Source organism: Nematostella vectensis, chromosome 4 (assembly GCF_932526225.1).
Source record: "Nematostella vectensis chromosome 4, jaNemVect1.1, whole genome shotgun sequence".
Taxonomy (NCBI): Eukaryota; Metazoa; Cnidaria; class Anthozoa; order Actiniaria; family Edwardsiidae; genus Nematostella; species Nematostella vectensis.
In genome coordinates, this window is record NC_064037.1 from 2,907,915 (window position 1) to 2,928,358 (window position 20,444).

Sequence of the window (20,444 nt, forward strand, 5' to 3'; positions counted from 1 at the left end):
ACTATCCACCCCGGCCTCCAGAGTCAATTATCCCCTTCTAAAACATTTTGTGAGCCAATTATCCCCTTCACAAAATACCATCCTCTATAAGCCAACTTTCCCGTTACAAAATTGCTTCACGACATCATACTTGAATTCAAGTAAAAACAAAATCGGAACCCTGTTCAGGATAGAGACTGTTCGTGCGGAAAGGGAACGACTAAACCCACTATTTCTGTCTACTATAAAACAATAGTGCAATAGATTGGAGCCCCGGAAATAATATCTTAACCACGTAACTATCGGGAACAAAGATAAAAAACCCAACCCAATCTATCTTAGGCCAGGACGCAGATCTGATACGATAAAACCGGGAGAAACCGGAAGTCCCGCTCGAGCAAGCGATTTGTACATGCGCAACACATCAATGCGCATCTAATATGATTGCCCTCCGCTGATATGTACTGAGGATTTGTTTCTGTCTAGAGAAGCATTTCAAGAAAATTGTGGCCGCTTTATTTATATTTCTGCATATTCGAACTCTGATGGCAGCCAGAAAGTGGTCCTATCTGAACAGAAAATGAGAGGAGGGCTTTGAGGCTTATGGCTTGCTACAATGGCGAAATTGGATCAACTTTCCCAAGCGGAAGATGGGAAGAATTTTGTAGGGATCGTGCCGAGAAAGCAGCGCAAAACTTTGCTCATGAATTCCTTCGATTTGTCACAGATAACCCAGTGTACGACGTCTCAGGGGCCTCATCGACGTTCTCTAAGCGCTTTGTAGAATATTTCCTGGAGGCATTTGATAAGGATTTACACCAAGATGTTTTGGTTGATTTCGGCGATCCTGAGTCTCCAACTGATGTGTTCGGGCCTGATGACTGGGGATCAAGCATTCATCTCACGCACTCCTGCAAACAGGCCGACAAGAAAACCCACGAGTCCAGTTTTATGAAAAGATTAAAAGATGTAAAAGATTTATTCAAACGGTCTCTTAACGAGGAGTCGATCGGGCCAAGAACCCCTGAGCAGAGAAAGCCATCATTTGGAGATATAAGCGAGGAACAGCCGATAACAGCCGAACCCAAACTTTTTACATCTATCAAGAAAGAAAGCGTCATGAACTTTCTGATGAATCTCGATCGTAGTGTAGATACCGAAGATTTTTTCTGGCAAAAATGTCGAGTTGTCCTTCTGAAAGCACCAGGGGGCTTCATGTTGGAGTTTTACACTCCGCCTAAGGTACGTCACATTTCATTTTCTCTAAAAAGGACCGGAACTATCCATTGTATACCTGTTCTAGTATTAAGCTAGTTGTGCTGTCGTGACTCCATATCTCAAGTTTATCTCTTGAACTTCCTGCAGACAGCAAATGCCGGATAACTTTCGTGAGAAAGTGAAAGCACACTTATATCAAAAGATCAAGAGACTAACATTCTATAATTGTCAGTTTAAAATTGATGTCATGAAAATGGTATTCTGTTTATATTTCAGTCTCAGAATAGACGCTTTAATATTCCGTACTGTAATGTAATCTAAATACGATTCCGAAAGATTTTGATAAGGTTTTTATAGAGATATGTACGAGTAATATCACTAGACAGAGATCCAGAATTGGTTGAACGACAGTTTGTTGTTCTGTATTGTACAAAGGTCTGATTACAGTAACTACTGACCAACGTTTCTCCTACACTAAAAGCATGTTCTATAACTTAAACTATTAGCCTTGAAGATTAGATGCCACATCTTGGCACTTAATACCCTTGATCACCCCTGTTCTCACACATTCACCTACCAGCCATTTCACAGGTGTTAAGAATTTTGTAATTTTTTTTGTACTTTCCTAGGTTGTAGAAAGGTGTGTGGGGGGGGGGGAGGGGATGGGATAGGGTTAGACCTCCCTCTCCACCCATGTAACCCTCTTTGAATGGATAGATACAGTAAATAAAATTGTCTGCTCAAATAAAATTCAACTTATGTCAAATACAATGTGATCTAGGAAAGAGATACCTAAACGAAAACAGTCCTGCAATCTCCCCTTTGCAAAACTTTCATTTCCAAACATCATGTTTATTATTTGTTGTATATTTCAGTCTGTTAAGCCCAAGACAGGGATATTTTGTTTTCTGATCCATGAAGCACGGCCAGCCACAGATCTGGAAATGCCAATGGGAGACAATGTTTTTGTTATCAAGGTAGGCCATACTTTTGTTTAAATGATCACATGCAAGCAAGATTGACCCTTTATTTAGAGATCAAATCCCAGTTCAAATAACTTTTTTTGCCAAAGTGTTTACTTATGGTAATTAGTGATAATTAGGTTTTATGAGAGGGGTTTTATCAAGAGTGAAAAAAGCGTGAGTTTTGAAACTAGTAGGGTGTCATACAAAAAGGTGAGGTTTTAACCAAATAAAAAAGGTTTTCGACTCTGCACTCATAAAATAATTGAGTTTTATTCATCAAAAGTTATTTGAAACTGGGATTCCATCTTTAAGATAACTCAAAAGAAATTCGCGCAAAGCACACATTGTAGATATCATACTTGGAACACAATAACAACCTACTACTTTTTTGGAAATTTGAATTACATTTTTTGGATATAGATACAAATTGTAGTATTGTTATAATTCTGATTTTTATAGTTGATATTAAAAAGTGGGGATGTTATAATTGTTTAAAATGTGATTTTTTTTATTCATTTTTGCTTGCTATTTATTTCCTCCCCCTTATTACTGATGCTAATATCCACTGTAACTGAATTAATTTTATTGATATTTTTAGGCTGTTAACAAAAAAGAATACATGATGGCTGCTAATAGTGAAGAAGAGATGCATAGCTGGCTGAGTGAGATTTACCAATGCATGGAGCAAGACCAGACCAACCCACAACAAAGGCAAGCATCAGCTTCAATTAGAACATTAAAAAAGGCCTAGCAAGGACGGTTTTACACTCTTACACAATAATGAGCCACACAAAGCATCCACTGCCATCAGCAAATTCAACCCACGATTTGATATACTTTCAATCAAGTTTAGCATGAATCAAACTTTAATTGTTAATGGTTATTTATAAAGTTCTCCTGGGCCATGACAAAGTGGCATTAGTTTTTCTCGACTATTATTTCACAACTTTATTGAATAACCCTAGGATTGAAACCCTAATTTTTAATCATTTTTTTCCGCTTTTTGTCACTAGCTCCATCAGCAGCAGTCCAAGCTCCAGTCCTTCTTTTGCACCTATGCATAGAGAGGACACCCATGTACCCCTTACTCTTGGGTCACCTAAAAGAACAAGTCAGTCATTACGTGTACGCTTTGATGGTTCAAACTCAGGTTCGACATTTGAATGTTTTTAACATTATTTTTGATTGTTCAAAATCATTAAAATGGTCCTCGTAAGATCAGAGTTATGACAATAGTAACACTGGATTCACAATTAAGTTAATCGAAATTGGCTGCCTAGATAGAGAATCATAGCTGATACGACATGTCATTTTTTACTGTAGATTGTCAAGATGCATGTAAAGGATTTATCTATGGAGGCAATAGAGAGTGTGGGCTTTTTTTTTCTCCTTTTCTCTAAATCGATTGGAATGATACCATGCATGTTCCTTGGAACAGTGAAGTTATAATATTTGGTTTGTTGTACAGTTTCCCTATTCTAAAGTATTTTTTTTTATTTGCTATGCCATTTAAATAATTGGTTCATTTTGTAGGTAGCAGTAGTCCACCAAGAAGAAATGGCCTGTCTAGCTCAGGGTCTGGCTCAGGATCTGGATCTATCAAGCATCATAATAGACCAGCTGCTCGTATGTATCAGATATATCTTTTAAGTGATGATTGGATTGAATAGGCTCAGTTGAGAACTGTCTGACTTCAAGGACTATTGATTGTAATTGCACTATGGTCATAAGCGTTTTTGTTTTCAGCTTGAGTTTGGACATCCCTTGAAATTATTGTTTGTTGACAAGATCACTGATAGGGTTGTTGCTTCTACCCTTAATTTGATTTTCAGAGATTAGCTCCCTCTAAGATTGTGTTTGGACATTGTCTTCGTAACCCAAGTTAGGTGTTTTTGTCACATGGATTGTCTGGTGTAATAAAAAGATTATACAGTAGCTAGTGTTATTCCTAAAGGCATTTCTTTTTAGTGATATATCTTGAGTTCTCAAAGCTCGTCTTTTGTTGTACAGTATGTGTGTGTCTTATTAGTTGACCCACAATAATAATGGATGACATGTGCTGTCTTAGTTGACCCAATAGCCAGGGGGCCACCACCTGAGCTTCCACCAAGATCACCAACAAGTACAGATGCGCCGCCTGTAACCCGTGGCATGTCTTCACCCTCAACAACACATAGAGCAACCACAAGCAGTGAGGGGCAAGAAGAAGGTAAAGCTTTGTCTTCAGCTTTGACCCCTTCAGTGATCTTCCATTTCTTTTCTAGAATACTATGCTTGAAAATGGAAAACAGGATCATAGTATTTGTAATTCTCTAATCAAGCAGATCAAATCTTCCAGTGAATCAAACCAGAGTCTACAGTTATTTGAAAACATTTTATGTCCTTCCCATCCAGAGAGTCCTGTGTGGGTGACAGCATCTGGAAGTGACCACCCTCTAGCTCACTATCCCTGGTTCCATGGCACCCTATCCAGGATTGAGGCTTCACAACTTGTGTCTCAAGGGAGCCAACAGTGGCATGGGATCTTTCTAATCAGACAGAGTGAGACTCGCAGGGGGGAATACGTACTGACATTCAACTACCAAGGGAGAGCAAAGGTGGGAAACGTTTTGGTATAACAGATGCTAAACTTCATAATAACATGTTTCCCTGTAGGCATATTGACCAGGTTCTATTTCAGTGCCATGAATATTTTGTGCTTGTTTTAGTGGATTTAGAAGCCTATATCTACAAGATCAACATTACTATTGAGAAAGATGAAAAATCTCACTAGCCATTAACCACATGGAATTTGTTTGTACCATGACATTTCTAGTTGTATGTATGTTTTGTAAGTACCACTTATTTAATTAAATCTTGCTTAAATGTAGGTAGGTGGAATTTAAGTGAGTCCAACAGTCTTGTAATGGGCCAAGATACAAAAAATAGAATAGGCACCTGGGACATATTGTTAGCTCAAAATGTTTCAATTGTTGTTCTCATTTATTCTTTCTATTCACAGCATCTGCGTTTGTCACTCAACAATGAAGGCCAGTGCCGTGTACAGCACCTTTGGTTCCCCAGTATTTTTGAGATGTTAGAACATTTCAGAGCAAATCCTATACCTCTTGAAAGTGGAGGGCCTTCAGATGTGATGCTCACAAACTTTGTAGTCAGCAATGGCCTCAACTCAACACAGACTCTGCCCAATCACCACAGAACCAATCAAGGCGAGGGCCTTCGTCGTGCGCATAGTGTCCAAGTTAGTCGTATCACCCGTCCTGCAGCAATACAGGGTGGATCTGTCAGGGTGACAATAGATTCTATAAATCAACAGCCATCCAGAGCGGTAGAAAATCAGTACGCTTTTGTATGATTTTTAAAGTATTTTTATAATGAAATTGTTCAATTGTATATTTTTTCACCCTAAGAACTAGGAAATCCAAAACCTAAAAAAAAGAGTTTCTACAGATAAGTTGGTAGTTTTTAATTGACTTTTGTACATAAAGAAAAATGATACAATTTATATAATGCTATTTCTATTATTGAATGACACTTGTCATGAATTTATTAGTCAAAATAATGTACAAAGTGTAATATTTTTGTTTTGTTTTCCATAATATATTTGTGTCTAGTGAGTTGCTTGTATTTGCAGTTGTGAGAGGGGAAGTTTGGGAAGGGTTCATGTCTCAGGGCATCCGACTTGATGCAGATTTACTTTTCAAATTGAATTTTTGTTTTTTTAACAAATTGTGTGCTACAGGCCATATTATACTAGGTTTGGTAACACTTGGTTTGACATTTGGGATGGAAAGCTTTATTGTTGGTTTTATATAGGTAGAGATAATTCACAAATCTCTCCTCGTTATTGTCCATATAACCCTTCAGGTCTTGATTTTATTTCTATTTATCAATGATATACAGGTGAATGAACAACAGGGGAGTGTGTGTACCCCCACCCCCCAAATATGGTTTATTTTGGTCAGTTCAGAGAAAGGCTTTGAAATCGAAGTCCCTACTTGAGCTCTCTAGAAGGAGATGTCAATCATTGAGTGAAGCATAGCCTGATCTCTAGTGGGTTAATTCAGAAATTACTGTTTACGAAGTTTCAGGATTCCTGTGGTATGTGAAAAGGTGAGGAGGATCTTTTCTTCTCCCACTTTTTTTCACGCAACACAGAAATGCAAAAACTCCAAAAACAGTCTAGCAGGGTGAATCAAGCAGGACATACCAACAAGCATGTGCTTATTCCTCCAAAGTAACAAGATTTTTATTTTTGCATGGAAATCCCTATTGCAGTTTGCTTGGGCTTCATTGCATTGTAGCATTACATCACACATCAAAACTAGCAATATTTTTTTTACTGTCCCAAAATTGTAATAGATTTTAGAAAGTGCATTGTTGTGATATCATACTGCTCTATGCCAGCTCAAAACCTTTTTGAGCAGCAAAGAGCATCGTGCATAAAGCTCTAAAAAAAAACAAGAATCAATAAAAATTCACATCTGTTCTCTGAATCTGGGCATTTCTTCATTGTTCTTTTTTGCGAGATTGTTTTCACTTAAACATGATTATAAATTGAAGGTACAGTACAGGCGATACCCAGGATTGGCTGAGGGGGGGGGCAATCCTATGGAAAAAGCATAGTATTTGAAGATTCCTAGAAAGCCTGCAGTAGAACTCAAATAACTTGAACTACCCCTTATTCGAACTGACTACAAATTCCCTGAGACTTATTTTTGGTAATGTTTACTTGGGGAACTTTAAATTCTCGTTAACTCGAATTGTTTGACACTTGGGGGTTTGTGTTATCGAGGGTTTCAACAATAATATCTTTTCTTATGGCAATAATAATAATACAAAGAATCTATAACATTTTCTTGATGTCTTTACGAGCTTTGTCGATTTTGAAATCAGCTCTTTCGGCTTTATCCGTGATCCTGTCGAGTTGTGTATTCTGTCTTTCTATTTCACCTCCCAAACACAGCGCATCTTCCTTCAGCCGGGACAAACCCCGTGCCATGAGGTCCAAGTTAGCGTCCAGTTGTCTTTCGTATGGATCCTTACTTGTGGTTAATCCGCTCCTCTGTAGGCTAGATGTATCGTGGGGCCGAGCAGGTTTGTTGCCGTATCCGTAAGTTTCTCTCTCCGCGTCACTCGTACTGAACTCGCAAGATTCTTTTCCCAGCATATGCGAAACATGACTGCTTTTATTTTCGTTTTCTGTAACCGTTTGCTTGGGTGCTTTTTTGAAATAATTCGTCATAGTTCCCCAAATGCTTTTCATAGATTTTATATTTCTATTGGCAACTGCCATATCGTTATGAATGTGATCCAGATTTTTCTCCGTTCGATCGAGTTGCTCCCCTTGGTATTGCAATTCTTCAGCAGTTTTTATCGCCACATCGTGTGAATCATCGATTAAAGCTAAAGATCTTTTGGTGCTATCCAAACTTCGCTCCTGTGCAATTCGTATTTGTTGTTGAATACTGTTAAGATTTACATGTTCGAAGTCGTCCTCCATCTCGTCCGAAAAAGGATTTGAACGGTCAACTTTCTCTTTCCCTCTGTACGCCGCCATCTTGGTATTTTTTTCTAATGACACTAAATTCTATTTTAAGTCAGGTCTATATTTGGGCATTGCGTTACTCGACCCAGGTCTACACTCAGTAACAAACACAGGCAGACACGAAGGCAGGCAAAGCGTAGAAGAGAGCTCCTTCACACTTACAAGTCACTACCCTGGGTACCAGAGGCTCCGGGCTTCGCGGCGCTTCGCTCAAATCGTTGTCGCCGCGAAGCTCGGAGCCTCTGGTACCCAGGGTAACAAGTCACTAGCCAAACAACTGTGAACAAGTAATTAGACTAATCATTACGTAAATAGAGCAACAGAATGGCAAAGTGAAATTTAAACGATGCGTAAAAGCTCATACACAGGTTATAAAATATGAAATAATTTTGTAAGCGGGCACTGTTTTGAAATTAATTCCACTGACTCCCCTATGTGGATATTTCAATGTGTCGATGTGACCAGTCAGGCGAGAGTCACGAGTGCGAATGCAGTAAACAATATCCCGTCATGCCTCACGATAGGCACGTGAACACGGCGTGCTGACCACGCTGCCATTGTACGGCACAAAGAAACACCTCGTCACGAGTTCCAATTCAAACCTGTTTTTTGGGCTGTTTTTATTCAAGCAGGTATTTACAAACATATCGCCTCATATCATGTGACTTTCATTGGCGCTTCAACTTGTCATTAAAAAACACTCGCGCATGCGCTGACCAAGCCATATAAAATTATTTTTCCCGACAAAATCATTATTCTATAGTCACAGCACGGAACGGTCAATACATGCAACGGAATGGGTAAAAGGTTTAAAACAGTTTTAAAACAACATAGAACTAGGGCCTTTCAAGGAAGTACGTTTAATCAGATAAGAGTTACTCAGGCGGTCTTACAACCAACATAGCAATGACCAACACAGGTAACACTCAACTTTCATCTTTCCGCCTCTGGGTGCTATTCGTGGTGTCGGTGGTGGAAATGTCCCTGTTCGCCTCGCCTCTGCTGGGATGGTCCTCCTTGGTGTTTGTTCTCAAGGGGGAGAGGGTTTTCTTCCATCTGTGTCCTGAGAATGTCACTCGATTGGTTCCCTCTGATAATGATGAGCTCCGTGGCTGCGGGGCGCAAGATGATCGCCTCAATCTCGCGCTTACCATCGCCTGCTTTGTTAACGCCATCATGATGTTCGTCATGGGCTGGGCTATCGACAGGGTTGGCGCCAAAATGGTCAAGATACTTTCAAGGTAAAATTAAAGATGATTGCTACAGATGTTTTATTTCTAAATTTCAATAAAAATATTTTTTTTAAATCTCGCTAGGTTTGACTTTCACTGCGCAAAGACAAATTATAACGGACGCTCTTGCCAATTATAATATTGCCAAGATACAGAAAAAAAAATCAGTCAATAGTACCTGCCAATTCATTTCATGCATAATGATAGACACCTTTGCCGCAGTACTGGGGTCTGTTCTTGTTTTGAGAATCTGAAGGCTCAGTAGCAAAGTTCAATCGTTCTCGTGACGAAAACAATTCAAGGCCACGGTGTGTGCAGATTACGCTTGTTGAGCGTCGTAAGGAGACTGTAGGAGGGTGACCGCAAAGAATGTTAACACAGGGGGCTTGTTGCTAATGTAAAGCCCTGATGGAGCTATCGACGGAAACTGAAACCAATTACTTCGCCGGAAGCGATAAAAGTGTCAACAATTAAATAATGTTACCAAAGAATGCTATAAAGAGCATTATATCTTTACATGCTGTACTAGGCAGGTTGAAAATAAAAGAAAAAATCGACGAGTATGTATTAGTGAGGATGTCTTAAATTCGTTTCGCCTTTTCCTAGGAGGTTCCAGTTTTTAACTAAAAATAATTTTTGTTTACTTTAGTCTAGAATTAACACTCGACTTAGGGACACAAAGACGTCTTTACTAAGGGACGGAACAATAGAAAAGTGAAAGGGGGGGTAAGGAAAAAAATCATACACGATGAAAAGCCTGGAAAAAAAAGCATGCAGCCCATAAACCAGACAGAAAAATGCATACAACGATTAAAAAAAGGGGGTAAACGTCGTGTAGACAAAAAAAACCTGCACGACTGAAACCTCCCCCCCCCTTCACTTTTCTAATCGTCCGTCCCTAACGGGGTATGCTCGAGTTATCGAAGGTTTTCATGAAACAAACCAACAGAAAATTTGTTTTTGTGTTTTTTTCGAAGTTCGAGTTATCGAAGGCTTAGGGGCGGTTGAAATCGTACTTCAAGGCTGTTTCCCCTTTCTTTGCCCTCTTCTTCTGCGACGCACCTAACTTTATGTAACTTTATAATTTTCTAGTGTCCTGTTCGCCATGTCCGGGGGATTTCTAGCCCTCACAACACAAAGTAAGTCTATACGATAGCTGCTCATAGGGGTAGGCTGCGGACACAAAGAGTCCCCCCTTGTACAAGTGGGTGGGCTGTGGAATAACCTTGTTTGCTTACATGTGCATGACCTTCTTACAGGAACTCCCATGATGCTGTTCGCAACTCTTTTGGTGATGGGGGTTGCTTATGCTGGAATATACGCATCCATCACGCGAGTAAGAAATTTGTTATTCTTGCATATGTGCCATATTGCCGGTGTTTTTCTGTTTATTTGATTGCTTAATTTTTTTAGGGCGTAACCGCTTTTGGCAAATGGCAGTCGGTGGTGAACAGTGCGTATAATTGCGCCATGCAGTCTTCGGCCCTTACATTCCTTCTTGTTAAGGTGGGTGCTTTTCGAAAGTAATAGTGTAAGAGGCGAGGGGCACGGAGGGGAGAGGTCCTATAAGGGGGGGGGGGGGGGGGGGGTACGGAGGGGAGAAGTCCTATTGGGGGAGGGGAAGAGAGGGGGACGGGGTACGGAGGGGAGAGGTCCTATAGGGGGAGGGGAAGAGAGGGGGAGGGGGGTACGGAGGGGAGAGGTCCTATAGGGGGGGGTTTACGGAGGGGAGAAGTCCTATAGGGGGAGGGGAAGAGAGGGGGAGGGGGTACGGAGGGGAGAGGTCCTATAGGGGGAGGGGAAGAGAGGGGGAGGGGGTACGGAGGGGAGAGGTCCTATAGGGGGAGGGGAAAAGAGGGGGAGGGGGTACGGAGGGGAGAGACCCTGTATGGGGAGGGGAAGAGAGGGAGAGGGGGTAGGGAGGATAAGTAAGGTGGACCAGCTTGGAAAGAGGAAGGAACGGAGGTGAACGGAATCTACAAAGGCAGAGGGGGGCACAAACAGAAGGAAAGATCAGGTCCTTGCCTTACAGGGAACAAAGGGTGTAGGGTGGAAAGAGGTTGGGTTCTCAATGACAAAATAAGGGATACAGTGTAAGAGAAGAGCTCGAAATGGAAAGTACAAACTGGAGGGGTCCTGCATAGGGAAAGGGGGAAACGCTCTTAACTCTTCAACTTTGCTTCTCTCAGATGCTGTACGAGCATGGCGTAGCGTACCAGACACTGTGCTACGGGTTCGTAGGTGCATGCACGGCTCTTTTCCTGAGTAGCGTCGTCGTATTTCCCAACATTCAAAACAACACTTCCAACTCCACCACCAAACCTGACAAAATGAGCGAAGCAGCCAGCGGTGATCTCCTAGGGCACATGCGTCGTTGCGTGAAGGAGCTGTATGGTCACGTGACTGGTGGTGTGTTTGTGTGGACTTGTTTATTTCTCGGGCTGTGTCGATGGAGGCTATGGTTCTTTCTGGCGTCTTTCCAAAAGTTTATGGAAGCACAGCCAGGCACCACTACCGAAACAGGTGAATACCTAATTCCACGATGAATATTTGATAATGCGCACATTGGGATGTAGACGATGAGCTATAACAAGCTACTAACACTCAAAATATTTTATAAACCTGTAAAAATGTTGCATGAGATTAATCAGTAAAACATGAAATCCTAAGCATGGCGAGCCAATGCCCATTCATATAATATAAGCAGAGATAAACAGAATTGATGATAACTGATATGTTTTTATTGCCTTTGTTTTCTGCTTATAACGGAAAAAAGGACAGCTTTTAATAAAAATGTTTTAGGTTTTGGACAATTTATTGCAATTTATCTGTCAATCATGGCCTCCATCGCCATGTTACGGTCACACGAGAAGCCATTCTAGGATCTGCTTGTGTATCATGCATGTCTCTGCTCTTCAGTGCGGTCCTACGCCAACTATTACGGAATCATTCAGATGTGTAGTTTAGCTATGTGCCCGATGCTTGGCGCACTGATAGCCGCTGGACGAGGAACGCTTTCCTTCAAGTCCCTCGCCAACGCGTGCAAACGCCAGGGCGACAAAGTAACCACCAAGATTGCCGAGGAGGGCTTACTTGAGACCGAGGCAGGCGTGATGAAGATCCACAGTCACGTGACTAGTACCCAAACCGTGTGTTGCGCCCGTGAGGTCCGTGGCTGCATGGCCGCGTTTGGTGGGAGTGGTGTTGTGTTGGTCGCCATCAACGTACTAGCCCTAATCCCAAGCGTGAACCTGCAGGTTGGACAGCTCCCCGCCAATCAGTTGCCGACTTTATAAAATATGGGGCTTATAAACTAGGGGAAATCGGGCAATCGAAGTGTGTGTTGTACTGGACTGTCTGGTTTATCGGTGGAATTCCTTTCATTAACTCATTACTTGGAGCAAATATTAAAAACATAAGGTTTAGCTTTTGGCACTAATAACGACCAAGAGAGCCCGTGTCCCCCAGTGGGACACGGGGCGTGGCTGTGAATCCCAAGTTGTCAGACTGAAACTAGGCCAGACTAGTGTCAGACTGAACCTAGGCATGTCAAACATATTTCCAACGGATATTTCCTTTGTTTGGCTCAAGTTTTCTCTTTCCGAAATCTCCAGTAAACATGGTGGGAAGTGTGATTCTCGTCAATTTGATACTCGCGGCGAAAACTCGTTACGAAAAACGTAATCGCTTAGTCATATATTTATCTCACTAATCAAGAAAACCCCTAGGCCCCCAAACGATTGGCCGAGTAAGTAGTCGCCAAAACACATCCCCTGACCCTAGTCATGTATCTAAACTTTGTCTTGCACTCGCCACTTCTAGGCCTGTTCTACCGCCCCTTTTTTGTTTTTTTTTTGTTTACTATTCTTTGATCGTGCAGTGATCTTGTAATAAATTGTTCTTGTATGTACATATGATTTCGGAAAATTCATCATAAATGACATATTGTTCAAAGTGGGCAAATATTCTATACATTGTATTTTTCCTTTACCTGATTTGCGGCTTTCGCTCATATTGACCTCCAGATAGCCCAGTCCCCCTGCGACCATACATGTATGTGATTTTTCCCTTGTCTCTCCCCAGCTTCTCACGTTCACCCTAATCTCCGCCCTGAGATGTTTTTACAATGGTGGAGTGTCTAATCTATTTCTTGTCGCGTAAGTATCGAAGCTCAGTAATACGGTCTGCGAACCGGGCATCCTTAGAAGTCCATCTGTGACAGCAGTGTTGGAGTGACACAATTCAAACGGGAAGGGTGGTCGTAAAGCAAAATTATATCTTTGTATCTAATTTAGGTTTCCACTGGAAGATTATGGAAAGCTGATGGGAATAAGTGCCATTATTACCGCTGCCATACAAGCTCTACAGTACCCGACATTTGTTAGCTTGGAAACGGTCTTTGATGGCGACATCATCTGGGTAAGCTTCGCGCTCTGAGGAAGGCTTGGGGAGGTTTTGGAAGGCTATGAGGGCAGGAAAAGGGGGGCGGGGGAGTTCCTCAGCCCCTGTTTGGTTAGGGGTAACGCTGAGGGTCTGTAAGCCTGACGCTGTTTAGAGAAACCCAACTACCACCGAAACTCAGAAGTCATTTCATGTAAAAGCAATATAATAAAATCGGGACTGTTCGTCGCCCAGGACACAGAAGGTTGAAAAATGAACCCCGTTTGGGATACACTAGGACAAATACCTTAGGACAGATAAGGTAAAAAAAACTGCCCTATCTCGCGGAACATCTCCGTATAGTGCCCCCCCCCCCTCCTCTCTCTTTGGTCTGCAATTATCCTAGCTGTATGACGTTGTGTTGGCTGTATGACGTTGTGTCATATGAAACGCTAGGGTTAATTAAGTGTTAAACATTTTTTTGTTCGCACTTTCTGACTCAACAAGAGTTTTCGGAATATAAAATCAATGAATGCTAATTTCTTCTTGGTTTTTAGTTGAACACCATGTTTCTCGTCCTCTCCTTACCACTCAGCGTTGGGCTACCTGTGTTCTTGTGGCGCTACTCGAGGAAACTGGACCGGCAAGCTGTGACGTCACCGCATGACATGTGTCAGACCACCATCGTTGTGGAGAGCATTGTTTATGAAAGATTGACAGTTGTGTAGTGCAAGCTTAGCAAAGATTCTCTAGCCACCGTGCGGCCTGATGAACAGTGCACAGCGAAGTGCAAGAAAAAGGGTTAAGGGCGCTCGTCTACACGAGCAAATTTCATTTTGCAAATGTGCATATGGCACATTGTATGTAAGGGGTTGCGTATCCCAGTCCCAAAAAGTGTTCTACAGTGTAAGTAGAGCAAAATATACGAATAGTTGGATGAGATTAAACGCTACTAGACATACAGCAGACCAGCGGCAAGTCGGCACGTGGACGCGAGCTCGTACTTGGCTTGAGCATGCAGATAATTCCGATAAATTAATACTTCTCTAGCAAACAGCTAAAAAATAAATTAAAGCGACTACTGTTGGAATAATTATTTGAAAATGAAACATTGTTCTCTTTAAGTCCGAATTATGTTTCCTTTCCCTAGTACTGCTCTTGACCGTTGTCTGGAAGACCACGTCCTTGTTCGCCTTTTAGAGATAGCCTGCGTAGCGGCGCTAAAGGGGAGGGGAAGGGGTCCGTGGACTAGAGAAAAAAATTCAGCGCCCGGTCGGCTAATTAGAGAGCACTCGTATTTTCTCTGAAGTATCGTCATGTTTTTGCCGATGCTTGGTCATGTGCGTTGACCATGTGTGTGTGAGGGGGGCGTGTTACTTAACCGGTGGTCTTCCCTGAACGAGTCGTTCACGATTGTTTTTTTCTGCCGAGGGACACTTTCGCAAAACAGACAATTTTGCAAAGGAAACGATTTTTTTTTGGGGGGGGGGGCTGAGGTGAAACTGGTAGTCATCATCCTATGAAGGGAAATATTTCCCAACACCCCTTGCGATCTAAAACTCTAGATGCAACATACAAACTAGCCCCACTCCAGGTACTTTGAGCTTGGTATTTGTCATTCGCCTATCGCGCCACACAATGTTATTTTAGCACCGTTTCCGCATTCCAGTGGAACTCCATACCCTGTGATTATCAGCTTAGCATAATGCAAGTGTTCCCCGTATGTGTCAGTATTCCCAGTATGATTGGCAATCTTTATAAGGGGATTTAGGGGCATGTCTGGAAAGGGTGGATCTTTATATAAGGGGCTATAGGGGCATGTCTGGCAAGGGTGGATCTTTATATAAGGGGCTATAGGGGCATGTCTGGCAAGGGTGGATCTTTATATAAGGGGCTATAGGGGCATGTCTGGCAAGGGTGGATCTTTATAAGGGGATTTAGGGGCATGTCTGGAAAGGGTGGATCTTTATAAGGGCTATAGGGGCATGTCTGGAAAGTGTGGATCTTTATATAAGGGGCTATAGGGGCATGTCTGGCAAGGGTGGATCTTTATAAGGGATATAGGGACATGTCTGGCGCAAGGGTGTATCTTTATATAAGGGGGTATAGGGGCATGTCTGGCAAGGGTGGATCTTTATAAGGGGGTATAGGGCCATGTCTGGCAAGGGTGGATCTTTATAAGGGGTATAGGGGCATGTCTGGCAAGGGTGGATCTTTATAAGGGCATGTCTGGCAAGGGCGGATCTTTATAAGGGGTATAGGGGCATGTCTGGCGCAAGGGTGGATCTTTATATAAGGGGCTATAGGGGCATGCCTGGCAAGGGTGGATCTTTATAAGGGATATAGGGGCATGTCTGGCGCAAGGGTGGATCTTTATAAGGGGGTATAGGGGGCATGTCTGGCAAGGGTGGATCTTTATTAGGGGTATAGGGGCATGTCTGGCAAGGGTGGATCTTTATTAGGGGTATAGGGGCATGTCTGGCAAGGGTGGATCTTTATAAGGGATATAGGGGCATGTCTGGCAAGGGTGGATCTTTATAAGGGGTATAGGGCCATGTCTGGCAAGGGTGGATCTTTATAAGGGGGTATAGGGGCATGTCTGGCAAGGGTGGATCTTTATAAGGGGGTATAGGGGCATGTCTGGCAAGGGTGGATCTTTATAAGGGGGTATAGGGCCATGTCTGGCAAGGGTGGATCTTTATAAGGGGTATAGGGGCATGTCTGGCAAGGGTGGATCTTTATAAGGGCATGTCTGGCAAGGGCGGATCTTTATAAGGGGTATAGGGGCATGTCTGGCAAGGGTGGATCTTTATAAGGGCATGTCTGGCAAGGGTGGATCTTTATAAGGGCATGTCTGGCAAGGGTGGATCTTTATAAGGGGCTATAGGCCCATCTCTGGCAAGGGTGGATCTTTATAAGGGGTATAGGGGCAAGTCTGGCAAGGGTGGATCTTTATATAAGGGGCTATAGGGGCATATCTGGCAAGGGTGGATCTTTATAAGGGGTATAGGCCCATGTCTGGTAAGGGTGGATCTTTATAAGGGGGTATAGGGGCATGTCTGGCAAGGGTGGATCTTTATAAGGGGGTATAGGAACATGTCTGGCAAGGGTGGATCTTTATAAGGGGGTATAGGGGCATGTCTGGCAAGGGTGTATCTTTATAAGGGGGCATAGGGGCATATCTGGCAAGGGTGGATCTTTATAAGGGGTATAGGCCCATGTCTGGTAAGGGTGGATCTTTATAAGGGGGTATAGGGGCATGTCTGGCAAGGGTGGATCTTTATAAGGGGGTATAGGGGCATATCTGGCAAGGGTGGATCTTTATAAGGGGCTATAGGGGCATATCTGGCAAGGGTGGATCTTTATAAGGGGTATAGGGGCATGTCTGGCAAGGGTGGATCTTTATAAGGGGGTATAGGGGCATGTCTGGCAAGGGTGGATCTTTATAAGGGGGTATAGGGGCATGTCTGGCAAGGGTGGATCTTTATAAGGGGCTATAGGGGCATGTCTGGCAAGGGTGGATCTTTATAAGGGGGTATAGGGGCATGTCTGGCAAGGGTGGATCTTTATAAGGGGGTATAGGGGCATGTCTGGGAAGGGTGGATCTTTATAAGGGGGTATAGGGGCAAGTCTGGCAAGAGTAGATCTTTATAAGGGATATAGGGACATGTCTGGCGCAAGGGTGTATCTTTATAAGGGGGTATAGGGGCATGTCTGGTAAGGGTGGATCTTTATAAGGGGGTATAGGGGCATGTCTGGCAAGGGTGGATCTTTATAAGGGGTATAGGGGCATGTCTGGCAAGGGTGGATCTTTATAAGGGGGTATAGGGGGCATGTCTGGAAAGGGCTGATCTTTATTAGGGGTATAGGGCCATGTCTGGCAAGGGTGGATCTTTATAAGGGGCTATAGGGGCATGTCTGGCAAGGGTGGATCTTTATAAGGGGCTATAGGGGCATGTCTGGCAAGGGTGGATCTTTATAAGGGGGTATAGGGGCATGTCTGGCAAGGGGGGATCTTTATAAGGGATATAGGGGCATGTCTGGCAAGGGTGGATCTTTATATAAGGGGGTATAGGGGCATCTCTGGCAAGGGTGGATCTTTATAAGGGGCTATAGGGGCATGTCTGGCAAGGGTGGATCTTTATAAGGGGCTATAGGGGCATCTCTGGCAAGGGTGGATCTTTATAAGGGGGTATAGGGGCAAGTCTGGCAAGGGTAGATCTTTATAAGGGATATAGGGACATGTCTGGCGCAAGGGTGTATCTTTATAAGGGGGTATAGGGGCATGTCTGGTAAGGGTGGATCTTTATAAGGGGCTATAAGCTATAGGGGCATGTCTGGCAAGGGCGGATCTTTATAAGGGGCTATAGGGGCATGTCTGGCAAGGGTGGATCTTTATAAGGGCATGTCTGGCAAGGGTGGATCTTTATAAGGGGTATAGGGCCATGTCTTGCAAGGGTGTATCTTTATAAGGGGCTATAGGGGCATGTCTGGCAAGGGTGGATCTTTATAAGGGGTATAGGGGCATGTCTGGCAAGGGTGGATCTTTATAAGGGGGTATAGGGACATCTCTGGCAAGTGTGGATCTTTATAAGGGGGTATAGGGGCATGTCTGGTAAGGGTGGATCTTTATAAAGGGTTTAGGGGCATGTCTGGCAAGGGTGGATCTTTATAAGGGGCTATAGGGGCATATCTGGCAAGGGTGGATCTTTATAAGGGGCTATAGGGGCATATCTGGCAAGGGTGGATCTTTATAAGGGGTATAGGCCCATCTCTGGCAAGGGTGGATCTTTATAAGGGGGTATAGGGGCATGTCTGGCAAGGGTGGATCTTTATAAGGGGGTATAGGGGCATGTCTGGAAAGGGTGGATCTTTCTATAAGGGGCTATAGGGGCATGTCTGGCAAGGGTGGATCTTTATATAAGGGGCTATAGGGGCATGTCTGGCAAGGGTGGATCTTTATAAGGGGGGTATGGGGGCATGTCTGGCAAGGGTGGATCTTTATAAGGGGGTATAGGGCCATGCCTGTAGATGAGTCAGCAATTTCTGGGAGCCTAATGGAGTATTCCAGACAAATATGGGTACTCAAACTGGCAAGTATATGATTTTCTTTAATGTTTTATTTTTCAATAAAAGAGGCCAGTTACTTCCGGTCGATTACGTAACATCATCTCCAATTACGTAACATCATCTCCAACAATTTTTACTCTGTCTGTTGGAGGATGTGACTTATAATTTAGAGCAGATGGCCTGTTAAATAGCATAGGTTCTAATAGATTCTTTTATCTCTTGTCAATTAAGGTTTCCATCTGCTCTCTGGAAGTAAACTGGTGCTGCTTTAAGTGCAGCCCTTCTTTGATTAGCCACTAATCATTATTTAAAGTTTTGAATTCACACTGTCTAGAAACTAATTCATATTTAACTATATTTTACATATATTTAACAGGCAAAAGTATGTTAGAGATGTTAACCTTGTTATAGAAAATTAATGCTGCGATGTCTATTAAACGTACGCATATCAAATTAAACAAATTTTATGAACTTGTGTCAAACAAGTGAAATTTACCTGAATTTGAGCATAACGTATTCAGATAAACTAAATTAACATGGATCCAAAAAGACGGCATAATTTAGTTTTCAATCTGCTGCTTGGAAATACTTATTGATGCCGAAAGTGATGACAAGTCAGGCCAAGTTTTTCAAATTTTCATTAATGAAGTGGAGTATTAATTTCCTATAATAAGGTGTCTAGAATGTAAATTATCAAGTTTACAACGTGTAGACCTTAACACAGTCAACAAAAAATAGCAAGAGTAACACCTCCTCATAAATGCTACTAAACTTTGTAACTAATGAAAATCAGGAAATTGAGAAAGAAGTTCTCGAACAGTTATTTTGGGAAGTTTTACAGGCAAAGTCCCTTTTAATATCGTGATGCCATTATCCTTAATGTAGAGACTGAACATTGTAACAAGGATGAAACATTTTACAATAGAATTACCAAATGATATAAAGACAAAACATAATATCCAAAATGTGATCAATTGTTCAAAGGAACAATTTACTTTCTCAGCACAACCAGCTATACCAATAATTATCAAAAACAACAAGATAAGCATCTCAACAATAAAAGCAAAAGTTTTATCATATGTATAGAATATTAATGCAGGAATGATAGATACCTCAAATAACATGGAAGGGCTGATTTTGTACTTTTTACCTCCAATATTTATACACAATGTACACATACAGAGGGCAATAAACACATTGAGATGAGATAGAAACAACTCAGTGCTTAATCTCCACAATGCCATAGCATGCATACAGACAATGAGGCACAAAAATACAACAACCGCATAACCAGCTTGCTTCAAAATATAAGGATAATTGTCTTTTACTTCTTTGAAGATCTGGATGGCATTACAGTGAACGGATGACACTAGCCAACTGAGAATTACAATAGTGCAGAGTAGAGTGATGACATTCCACAAGAAGCCAGCGCTCATTGGTGTGGAAAAAACACTGATTGCAGTTGAAAGTGCAGCTATGACAGAAATAATAATTATCCGAGGTTCTCCAAACAACACAACCTTACAGTCAGTGAGGTTTGGTATAGAGACAAAGGCTAGGAGTATCATAGAAAGAACTGTTGAAAATGACAACATGGAGGTTAAACCAGCCAAATGATACACAGCACTTACAGCAGAGGTGCTTTTTACTAACAAATTTCCATATAATTGCTTGACCTTTCCATTTGGCTGGTTTTTACTGCATTTCACAAATAAAAGAGTGAATGTGAAAAAGAGGTAAACTGTAAGAAGAATTTGAAACATCACCACATATTGCCATGTGTATTGCATGCTGAATACCTTAACAATGCATAGATGACAAATATATGGTAACCACCCCCAAATAGTACTGGGAACTTTGTCAGTGTCACCCACCTCATTTCTCATCTCTTCAAACTTCAGAAACAGACAATAATAGTGGCCTAAGGAAGCACAGGCACCCCAAAAACCAAGAGTAACATAGAGAAAAGTAAGATCTTCAACAAAACTACACACCGTGTAACTAGGATCGTCTAAGTAGGACGCAAACACGGATCGGAGCTTAGAAATAATT

At 42.3% G+C, this 20,444-nt stretch overlaps 3 protein-coding genes and 1 long non-coding RNA gene across 4 annotated transcripts; 2 read left to right on the plus strand and 2 right to left on the minus strand.

Moving 5' to 3' along the window:
* The first annotated feature begins 434 nt into the window (after nt 1–434).
* LOC116617838 (SH2B adapter protein 1) lies at nt 435–5,779 on the plus strand. The gene is made up of 8 exons (XM_032380882.2): nt 435–1,221; nt 2,073–2,174; nt 2,761–2,873; nt 3,176–3,312; nt 3,696–3,788; nt 4,231–4,371; nt 4,557–4,759; nt 5,164–5,779. The coding sequence occupies exons 1-8, from the start codon at nt 583–585 to the stop codon at nt 5,515–5,517; spliced, it is 1,782 nt and encodes a 593-aa protein (XP_032236773.2). The 5' UTR covers nt 435–582; the 3' UTR covers nt 5,518–5,779.
* Nucleotides 5,780–5,942: 163 nt separating this feature from the next.
* On the minus strand, nt 5,943–7,914 carry LOC5511547 (synaptosomal-associated protein 29). Its single transcript, XM_001631872.3, has one exon. The coding sequence runs from the start codon at nt 7,720–7,722 to the stop codon at nt 7,009–7,011; it is 714 nt and encodes a 237-aa protein (XP_001631922.3). The 5' UTR covers nt 7,723–7,914; the 3' UTR covers nt 5,943–7,008.
* A 640-nt stretch (nt 7,915–8,554) lies between these two features.
* Nucleotides 8,555–9,349, minus strand: LOC125561821. Its single transcript, XR_007307511.1, has 2 exons — nt 9,121–9,349; nt 8,555–8,943 (listed from the first exon to the last, which is right to left on the minus strand). It is a non-coding gene; the product is annotated as an uncharacterized LOC125561821 (long non-coding RNA).
* LOC5511543 (large neutral amino acids transporter small subunit 3) lies at nt 8,617–14,446 on the plus strand. Its single transcript, XM_001631917.3, has 9 exons — nt 8,617–8,951; nt 10,035–10,081; nt 10,202–10,278; nt 10,356–10,448; nt 11,132–11,465; nt 11,862–12,199; nt 13,026–13,099; nt 13,238–13,361; nt 13,880–14,446. The coding sequence occupies exons 1-9, from the start codon at nt 8,617–8,619 to the stop codon at nt 14,048–14,050; spliced, it is 1,593 nt and encodes a 530-aa protein (XP_001631967.1). The 3' UTR covers nt 14,051–14,446.
* Nucleotides 14,447–20,444: the final 5,998 nt, after the last annotated feature.

Excerpts from the sequence above, each read along its gene's own strand:
- LOC116617838 (XM_032380882.2), top strand. The coding sequence starts at position 583 with ATGGCTTGCTACAATGGCGAAATTGGATCAACTTTCCCAAGCGGAAGA. Across the intron at positions 3,789-4,230 it reads TCATAATAGACCAGCTGCTC|TTGACCCAATAGCCAGGGGG; the intron begins GTATGTATCAGA and ends GTGCTGTCTTAG. Across the intron at positions 4,760-5,163 it reads ACTACCAAGGGAGAGCAAAG|CATCTGCGTTTGTCACTCAA; the intron begins GTGGGAAACGTT and ends TTCTATTCACAG.
- LOC5511547 (XM_001631872.3), bottom strand. The coding sequence starts at position 7,722 with ATGGCGGCGTACAGAGGGAAAGAGAAAGTTGACCGTTCAAATCCTTTT.
- LOC5511543 (XM_001631917.3), top strand. The coding sequence starts at position 8,617 with ATGACCAACACAGGTAACACTCAACTTTCATCTTTCCGCCTCTGGGTG. Across the intron at positions 8,952-10,034 it reads ATGGTCAAGATACTTTCAAG|TGTCCTGTTCGCCATGTCCG; the intron begins GTAAAATTAAAG and ends ATAATTTTCTAG. Across the intron at positions 10,082-10,201 it reads TCTAGCCCTCACAACACAAA|GAACTCCCATGATGCTGTTC; the intron begins GTAAGTCTATAC and ends ACCTTCTTACAG.